General features: G+C 44.0%; 1 protein-coding gene across 1 annotated transcript; it reads right to left on the reverse strand.

The window, feature by feature from the left end:
* Nucleotides 1-4110: 4110 nt before the first annotated feature.
* Nucleotides 4111-9614, reverse strand: NBR1 (ubiquitin-associated (UBA)/TS-N domain-containing protein / octicosapeptide/Phox/Bemp1 (PB1) domain-containing protein). The gene is made up of 7 exons (XM_048678845.2): nucleotides 9291-9614; nucleotides 6216-7513; nucleotides 6003-6117; nucleotides 5608-5835; nucleotides 5346-5495; nucleotides 4594-5253; nucleotides 4111-4509 (listed from the first exon to the last, which is right to left on the reverse strand). Exons 1-7 carry the CDS (start codon nucleotides 9360-9362, stop codon nucleotides 4405-4407), a joined length of 2628 nt encoding a protein of 875 aa, XP_048534802.2. The 5' UTR covers nucleotides 9363-9614; the 3' UTR covers nucleotides 4111-4404.
* Nucleotides 9615-10096: the final 482 nt, after the last annotated feature.

Below are 10096 nucleotides of genomic sequence, written 5' to 3' on the forward strand. Positions count from 1 at the left end.
AAATTCAAAATCCAATTAAAATTACAGATTTCCGCCCTATTAGCCTTTGTAATGTTATCTATAAGGTAGTGTCCAAATGTCTTGTTAATAGACTCCGCCCAGTTCTTGATGATATTATTTCACCATCGCAGAGTGCTTTTATCCCGGGACGAATGATTACCGACAATGCACAAGTGGCGTTTGAATGTATCCATCACATCAAGCAAGAGAAGGACCCAACAAAAAGTTTCTGTGCTTATAAGCTAGACCTTTCAAAGGCATATGATAGAGTGGACTGGGTTTATCTTAGGCAAACGATGGAAAAGCTTGGTTTTGCTCACCGGTGGGTTAATTGGATCATGACTTGTGTAACTTCGGTGAGGTATTCCGTGAAATTTAATGGAGCCATCTTGGAATCTTTTGTACCGTTGCGTGGTCTTCGGCAAGGTGATCCATTGTCCTCTTATCTGTTTCTTTTTGTGGCTGATGGTCTCTCTGCACTAATTGGTAAAGGCATTGTGGAAGAACATATCTCTCCTCTGAGAATTACAAGAAGCGCCCCTGGTATATCCCACTTGTTGTTTGCGGATGATACTTTGCTATTCTTTAAAGCCACACTTCAGCAAGCTAATTATGTTAACCATATTTTGGAGGTATATGGAAAGGCCACGGGACAACTTATAAATCAAGCAAAGTGCTCTTTGCTGTTTGGTGATGCATGTCAGCAAGACATGGTTACTTCTGTAAAAGATGTGTTGCAGGTAACTTCATTTGGCTTTGAGGAGAAATATTTGGGGCTACCCACCCCTGATGGAAGGATGACAAAAGAGAAATTTCAGAACCTCCAGGTCAAGCTCACCAAGAGATTATTTGCTTTTGATGGCCATCCTACACAAGCTGGAAAAGAAGAGCTCATTAGGTCAATTGCACAATCCATTCCTACTTACTTAATGAGTGTTTTTAAGCTCCCTTTAGCGGTCTGTGATGATCTAAACCGGATGGTACGTAACTACTATTGGGGTGCTGAGAAAGGTAAACGCAAAACACACTGGTACGCTTGGGATAAAATGACAAGGCCGAAGTCCCTTGGCGGTCTTGGGTTTAGGGACTTTCGACTCTTCAATCAAGCGCTACTAGCCAGGAAAGCATGGAGATTGATTGCGCTTTGTGCTAGACTCTTGAAAGCAAAATATTACCCTAATGGTAGACTAGATGACACCGTGTTTACTGGTAATCCATCCCCAACATGGCAGGCTATCAGTTATGGGTTGGATCTGCTGAAGAAGGGGCTGGTTTGGAGGATCGCAAATGGCCAGAATGTTAGAATATGAAGGGACAGATGGGTGGTGCGCGAGCCCTCAGGCGGATTGATCTCGAGGAAGGGGTGTTGTAGGTTCAAGTGGGTGTCTGAGCTCATGGATTATAATGGAACATGGGACCAAACCAAAATAGAACAATTCTTTTTACCCGTTGACATATGTGAGATCTTGAAAATACGGCCATCTCCACGACTTGGTGTAGACTTTCTTGCTTGGGCACCAGAGAAGTCGGGCATCTTTACTGTGCGCAGTGCTTATCGACTTGCGTCGGATGAAGTGAGCAATACTTCAATCGCTACTTCCAGTGAACATGCTGATGGAGCACGGGTGGGATGGAAGCACATCTGGTCCACTCCAGCTCCACCAAAGGTTCTAAATTTTGCATGGAGATTGGCAACAGATTCATTAGCTACTTGCAAGAACAAACAAAAACGGAACCTGCAGATAAGTGCTATGTGTCCGATTTGTAACTGTGAGGAGGAAGACTCTTTTCACACCTTTTGCTCATGCATTAATGCAAGGCGACTATGGAGAGAAATGTCGGTTGTATGGGACCTTCCGGATGTTACAAAAATAATGCCAACAGGAAGAGAATGATTTGTTCAGATAGTTTCAGATTTGAACGAACATGTACGGCTAAGACTGATGATGCTACTTTGGCGTATTTGGTATGTCTGAAATGAGCTAGTTCATCATAAACCTGCGCCACCAGTGGACGTCTCTTGCCGCTTCCTAGCCAGCTACGTCGCGTCGCTACACTCCATTGCTTTAAACCCACAGGCTGACCACTCAAAGGGCAAGTACCCAGCTATGGTGTGTTTTCCTTTGGCTGCTCCTACATGCAATATAAAGCGTCTTGATCCCAGCCCTTGGGCTCCTCCTGTGGCTGGTAGGGTAAAGCTGAACACCGACGGATCTGTGCTAAATGGAGTAGCAGGTATAGGTATGATTCTTAGAGACCATGTCGGCAATATCATTTTTAGTTCCTGTAGATATTTGTTTTCTTGTAATGATGTGCTTGAGACGGAGATCATGGGCATTCGAGAAGGTCTCTCACTAGCATTACAATGGAGCAATTTGCCTATTGATGTTGAATCAGACAACCTTGAAGGAGTGAAGATGATTCTTACTGGGGATATGAATAGATCAAAATATGCTTTTCTGATAGAGGAGATCAAAGCTAGTTTGATCGAGCGTAATTCTTGTATTACTCATGTTGTGCGCAGCAAAAATAATGCTAGTCACTTTTTGGCAAATTTTGGACGATCGCAATGTCGAACCGTTGTGTGGCTTGGATCGGGTCCTGATGAACTCCTCGACATTGCCGGTCGTGATTGTAACCCTGGATAGTTTTGAGTAATACAAGTATTATCCTGCAAAAAAAAATCTGAATTTTTTTTTTGTATAAGTACACAATGATGTGATGTGTATGTGTGCAAAATTTTAGAATGAAATACCTTGAAATGCTATCTGTGCAAAAGGAACAAATTAATGGACTTTTGGGATGAATAGTATCATGTGTTCAAAAGCCACAAATTTGTCCTTTTTGCCCAGCCCTCATCTCAATGTATTTCGTCCTGAAAATTTACACACATGTGTATTATGCCTGTACTTTTGTTCAGAATTTTTTTAATATAAAAATATGGATTTTGTTGAATTTGGAATTTTTCAAAAACCAGCCTCCATGGAGGCCGAGCTCCAAAGGCAATTTTCGGAGTAACTTAGACCATATAACACTAGTCTGTTACTATATTCATAGTTCCAAATATCATACCTGTAGTATCATATACTTGCATTTATAGGTTGTAGACTCATTGTTTCTTAGGTTGTTTTATTATGTTACAAGAAACGACTCCCTCATTATTAATTACTTATCACATTAGCAAACTTGTTTTAGGTTGCGTTATGTTACTAGCTTTCTTTTAGACATTCTCACTAAGCTTTATTCAGACTCCAGAACATTTAAGTGTAGCTCCCCAGGTTTGCCCAACCACATATGACGACTAAACCCGAGTGTTATGTTTAGCGAAGATTATGAGCCTCGAAATTTGAGCTCCTAAATTCGTGTACTATGTTAAAAGAATTAAACACCTACTTCGTAATATTATTTGATGTACTATGGCAACGTACTCCGCTTGCTATCCGAAGCGATGTGAATCTGATTGACATAAATATCTTCTGCTAATGCTTGCCCTTCTCGAATAGCCAAAGCTTCGAGAGAAGTTGATTCTGCGATGAATCTAAAAGTGATCGCTGAAGCTCCCAGGAAATTTCCACCATGGTCACGGCGGTAGTTGCTGCACCATGGGACCCTTCTCTTGAGACTGCCGCGTCCGTGTTAAATTTCGCATTGATGGAGGCAACCAAATTATAGGCCACGCGCTAGCATTCTTAAGCAACACCGGAGTTCTGAGATGTGTCGGAAAAAAAACACCGAAGTTCTGAGGAAAGAATTTTAGGGACTCCCAAAGATATCTACATGGATAGCTCTTCTTGCGCGCCATGTCACCACCATGCGTGTCAATTCTCTATGCGGTAGGATGACATAGTGAAAAGCCAATTATTTTCTCCGTACTAAGTTACTGCTCACTAGCTATGACCAGTCTAATACAAATACTACCGACCCGGCAAACAAGCATTGCGGGCAAACAAGCATGATTTTGCGGATATGTCGGCAATTCATTGGTGTTTGCCCTCCCCTTAGTTGAAAATGTTCAAAAATTTAGCTACATCCCTTTGGTACAAACTTCTAGTTTTAGCTACTGTACATCCTAATAAGAGATGCGAACGTAACACAAAATAGAAGAGGCACTTTGAGGTGAAACCCACATAATATAGGTGAAATCCACATAGAAGGTCTTCCAGTCACGATAGTAGGAACAAAGCAACTAAGGCCATTACAGCAACCACACGCAGCTGACCCACCACGGTCACAACATAATAGAGTTCACACCGCACACAAAGTCACACCAACAACACGCTTCACAGCAGTTCATAAGCAAACCACGAGACACAGTGGAGCAGCACAACAGCAGTACCACTCGTCTCATTATTTACGCATAGATAACGAGATATAGATAACTAGGTGCTCGAGAGCACACGATCTTCACTTGTCCTTCTTCTCCCTGGCGATGAGGTCCATCACAGCTCGTTTGATGCTTCCTCCATTCTTGGCAAGCAGCTCCTTGTTCGTCTCCCTGTCATCAAATCCCTGGAAGAGGAACAGCACTAGGCTCAGGAGCTTGCCACAGCAATCATCATTTCAACGAAATCCAGAGTAGGGCATGTATCTTACCATTTCATTCAGTTCCGCCAGCAGAGGGTCCCATTCATTGACACCACACAGATCGACACCACACAGATCATCCACGGACTGCTCCAGGTTGTACTTATTCTGCCTCAGTATCTCCTTGTTCAGATCAACCTGCTTAAAGCCCATTTCCTCCAGCTCCTGCAGCAGTTTCTCTTCTGTAAGACTGTCGATGTCAAGCGGCGCAGATGCTACATCCACAGGTGTGGTTACAGCTACAGGTAGATCCACAGGGATACTAGTAAGCGAACTTGTGGGCACATCAGCAGGTGTAGTCACAGCAGGTCTCGGAATGACTTCAGGTGCAAGTACAGTAACACTTGGCACAAAAGCAGCTGCATTTTCACTGGATGACGGAACATCGACCATGGGGTATGGAGGAGCTGCTGAAAATGCTGAGGGGGATTTCTTGGGCTCAGCAGCTTCACGGTATATCAAAGGCTCCAGCAGTTCCATTCTAGTGCCGTTGACATGTTCATCTAGGACTTGGTTAGCAGGCTCCATGTTGACATCAATCAAATTACTTGTGTTTGTCATGTTGCTTTCCTGAGGCAGACTACTTGTGTTTGTGATGTTGCTTTCCTGAGGCTGATTCAAGTTAACAGCAGCAGTCTTGTTGTCACTGACAAAAGATGGATCTTCCACCTGCAGATGCATTCAGGATTAAGGTGATAAAACAAAGGCAACCATCTAGATTATACATCCACATACGAAAAAGAAATGGTAGGATACCCAACCTGGATATGAACCCAAACTCGCTGACCAAATTTTTGACCAGAAGGTGATGCCAGTCTCCAGTAAGATATATACCTCCCAGGCCTTGCAGGTGCCACAAAATCAACAGCAACATCCATCTCTTGATCCACCGGAAATCCATTCAATGGAATCTGCACAACTATACCAACTCAGAACTGGGGAGTTTTTTTTTATCACAGCTGATATTCAGCCTTAACATGCAATTCATAGCAGAGCTTCAAACAATATGCATGGTAACTATACCTCTAGTGGGACAGAGGTCTGCAGTGCAAATTGATCTCCACCCACCCAAATTAGCTGTGTGCCCAAGGGCCACATGATAGACCCATTGTTGTGCATGCGCCAAATCTTAGTGAACGGGCTTGAAGGTGACATAAGTGTGCCATCCAGCACCGTTACATCCAAAATGAAGCGGCTTTCGAGCTTCTCACGCTTTGACTTCATCGGAGCACGTGAATGGATTTTCCGGCACTGAAATAAAGAATATAATTAATCTACTACTAGGCCCAGTTGCAGCAAATTAGTCTCTGAAGGCTTTCAAGATTGATCAGCTCCTACTTAAGGGCAGAGCACCTCCATTACCTTTCACCTAGCAATTTCACCTAGCAACTTATTATACCAACTATAAAGCAACTCACCAAATTAGGGTCCCGAGATAACTTGTGTGGCAGGATCGGCTTGTCTATTCTTGTGTACTCAACCTCACTGCCCATACGACAGAAGCAGGTATCACACAGATCATAATCTTCTTTCCTGACGGCAGAGACAGAAGACGTCAGATTAAGGACACCAAGAAATAGCTATGACAAATAATTTAGTTCTGAGAGTAGTTGCATTTAAGAAGATCTTACACATTAGACTTGTAGCGTGGCCCAACAATTGGTTGAACTCCACAACCATCACACTGAATCCACCTATGTGAAATTCGTGGTGACCTCTCACTGTTATTACCAAGATTCCCATACAGACGCCCAGCAGATAGCAGACGGCCAGGGTAAGGAAATTGTGGAGAATGTCCATAGCCCAAGGGTGCATGGGGAACTGGTGGGGATGGGTGAGGCGCTTTATACATTGGAACACGCCATCCAGGATCACTAGCTGGTTTGACATTAGTTTCAGGTTGCCAAATGGATCTCGGCTGGGACCATCCATCCACCGATCTTCGTGTCTGGAACCATTCATTTCCAGATGCATTTGGATGACTTGGACGAAAACTGGGAACAGTGTTACGAGCGAGTGGTTCAGCAGAGGGCATGACAGACTTCCCCTTACTTTGAGCATCAGTCATATCCTTGCAACCAGAACTGTTACCACCGGAATTGGAGGTGTACAGCAAATCCTCAACAGAAGGATATAACGATCCTTGGTGGCCTTGAGAGGCTTCAGTGATGACTGCAGCGGGAACTTCAACTAACACACTCTTAAGACCTCCTGTCTCAGATGATACAGGGTTTCGTTCATTCAAAGGTCGTGAACCCAAACTTGCCTCAACTTTAGGCTGACCATCAGCTTTGAGATCAACCCGTGCTTGCTGCACACCCCTGGAGGAGCCAGGTGAACTTTCAGCATGCCCAGCAGATTGGCTACTGTTGGTTGATGTGATCAAGTTCACGAAAGGTTTTATCAGATCAGTTAATTGTGGTGGTGCTGCATCAAGTACTTCACGTGACAGTTTTGCAAGGGATTCAGGAACTGGCTCATGGATAGACTTCATAGCTTCATCAAGAGCTGATTTTAAGTGAGCTAGTGGATCTTCCCTTGCAGTGGATCTCAAAGGTTCTGATATGGGCTTTAAAGCTTCATCAATAACAGATTTGATCTGAGCTATCGGATCCTGAGTGGTGGCCTCAAGAGGTTTAGGGCTTGAATCCTGCCGGTTAATGTGAGATGCCCCAGCGTGGCTATTCTTTAACTGAACATTAATCCTTAGAGGGTTCAATTTCTGATGGATAGCTGCATCATGCAAGTCCTCGTCGTCATCCAGCATAACAACATCCCCATCCTCATCAGTGTAAGTGAGAATGAAGTCAGCATCAGGGGCAAACTTAAAAGCACTTGCAATTTTGGAACGGAGAGCAGACAGATTCAAAGTGAAGTGCGTTCCGTTGACATAACCATTGAACCTCTTAAGTGTGTCACCATATTTGACCTGGAATATTGAGAAGGGAGAAATGAGAACGCTATGATAGAACACAATTAGATCATATGACACGTAAACCATGAGGACATAATAATGATCCAAAGCACAACAAATTTTTACACGACCTTGATGCATAGCTAACTATAGGAGATCAGGTCCAAAAAATGGTTGAGGAACTCACTAGTCCTTATACTACAAAAGTCAAAGGATTATCGAAAGGATCAATACTCAGAAAGCATATGGTGATGGTAATATATGGTACAGACAGTCATGCCCATCTGATAAGTAACATAAGAAGATAGATCATAATTAGTTTCAGTTACGTTCGCAGCAGTACGATATGCTAGAGGAATTGTGATGTCCGGAGCACAACTGAGGTGCTGATTTCAAACTGAATGGTTGCATTAATCATAATTTCTTCTCTTCCATACCAATTAAGTAAGAGAATAAACTACTCAATCATAGTGCAAGTCTTATGGTTCTAGATTATAGATGTACAAAGACTGATCATAATTTCTTCTCTTCTACCAATTAGGTAAGGGCCATAACGAGAACACAGTTTACACAAATGTACAGAGAGAAAATGTACCAATTTAACTTATGTGACAATAGCCTATACGAGAGTCAAAACATTATTAACCATAAGAGTCTATGTGAACCAATTTAGCTTATGTGACGAGCTGACGGCAGCCTATACAAGAGACCGAAAACTATCATAGATAAGATTGGTCTCCTAATGGATGAAATATTAGCAATCTCTCACTACACGTTATGAAAGAAGATGAAATGTAAACAAAATTCAGATCATCAAAGAACAACCCATATTGAACTCGTAATAAGTCATGAAGTTACAAAATATACAGAAGGATTGGTGCATGGGAATACTCAATCAGAAAGTAACTAGAACAAACTAGACAACTTTATTCAAAGAGCCATAAAGTGAAGGGCAAAACTACCATGACATGTGATGGACAAAGGACTGGTCAGCTGACTGGTGATTACATGCATCGATGATACACTTAACCCCATAATCAAGATTGCCATAAACAATATTTGATACCAGTACTGACATACTCCCTCTGTTCCTAAATATTTGTCTTTCTAGAGATTTCGACAAGTGACTACATACGGAGCAAAATGAGTGAATCTACACTCTAAAATATGTCTATATACATCTGTATGCGCTAGTTCATTTGAAATCTCTAAAAAGACAAATATTTAGGAAAGGAGGGAGTAGAAATTATGAGTTTTAAGTTTTAACCCACCAATGAACTGGATTTAATTGCTCAGATTTGAGGTTAGATGTCTAATATGTAGTATTACTTTGTGCTACGCCTATATCCTAGAGAGAAGCACAATACGCACCGATCCATGAAGTTATTCAATAGAAAACATGATCTGACAAACATATTTTGGAGTAAAACCGGGTCAGGTGCATATTTTAATAACAAACATGAGCAAGGCCGTGCCCGTCAATTGTATTCAAATATTGTTTATGGCACAACCTGTGTGATCAATTTTATTCTACACATATTCGATCGTAAGAGATCGATTATTTAACTAAAAACTAAGAAGAAAGGTGCAGAAATTAACCACAAAACCAAACACGTAAAATACGTCCGATCAGCGAGCAAACCCCAACCTCACACCTAAGCCACGCCCAATCAACCAGCAATCGTGAAGCCGACCCCTTGAACAAACCCTTCTAAAAGCGGTTCCCGTCCCTCGCACATAATCCCCTTACTGGCGAAACAAAACCACGGCTCGAGACCAGGAGAAGGATCACCTTGACGACGACGTCCCACGGATCGGGCCCCGACGCGAGGCCGTCGAACGGCGGCGCGCTCAGGGCGGACATGGCGGCGGGGAAACCCTCGGGGGGAGGCGGAGGAGTAGGCGATCGTGCGGAGGAGCGGGTCAATCCTAGACGAGACGAAGTTAGCGGCCGGAAACCTCGGAGGGCGGCGGCGGCGTCGAGGGGCGCGAGTGCTGCGTAGCCGTAAGCCGCAGCGGCGGTGGTGGCGGCGTGTGGGAGAGTGGCGATGTGCGGGTGCGGCCAAGGCTCTTGTGCCAGAGTCCTCTTTTATCACGCCTTTTCCTTCGGTGCGAAGGATGGACACCGTTGGGGCAATTAAGTCGTGGGGGTGCGGGGCCCAGGCGCCAGCGGCGAGGCCTCGCACCGCCTGCGCGGGCCCCAAGGGTTTCCTTTGGATTTCCTGTCAGAGTTGCGAAGTAGTAGAGGGTGAGAATGCATTTAACGCCTGTCCGGTGTCGCGTCTTGTCGCGTGGGCTCCACGCTTCCGACGCACGCGTCAGCTGCTGCACATGGATAAGGCTGGTTACAGCGGGGAGTAAATTAGACCAGCGACTCCAACGGGCCGATCGAAACGGCCGGCGCATTTATCCGTTTGGGTTGGCCGTCCGCTTTCTTTTGTATTTGATTGGCAGTGTGTCAAACGCGTCGATTCACTTCATGTCCGCGTGCAATTTTTAAAAAATGCCGACGGCCATAGATCATGCTAGCTGCCATGTCGTCGCCTGGTTTTGGGGCTCTAGTGCGCGAGCGTGGAAAAATCGGCCTAGCGTGCTGGT

This window comes from Triticum urartu, chromosome 6A, assembly GCF_056163025.1.
Source record: "Triticum urartu cultivar PI428250 chromosome 6A, HENAU_Tu73, whole genome shotgun sequence".
Lineage (NCBI taxonomy): Eukaryota > Viridiplantae > Streptophyta > Magnoliopsida > Poales > Poaceae > Triticum > Triticum urartu.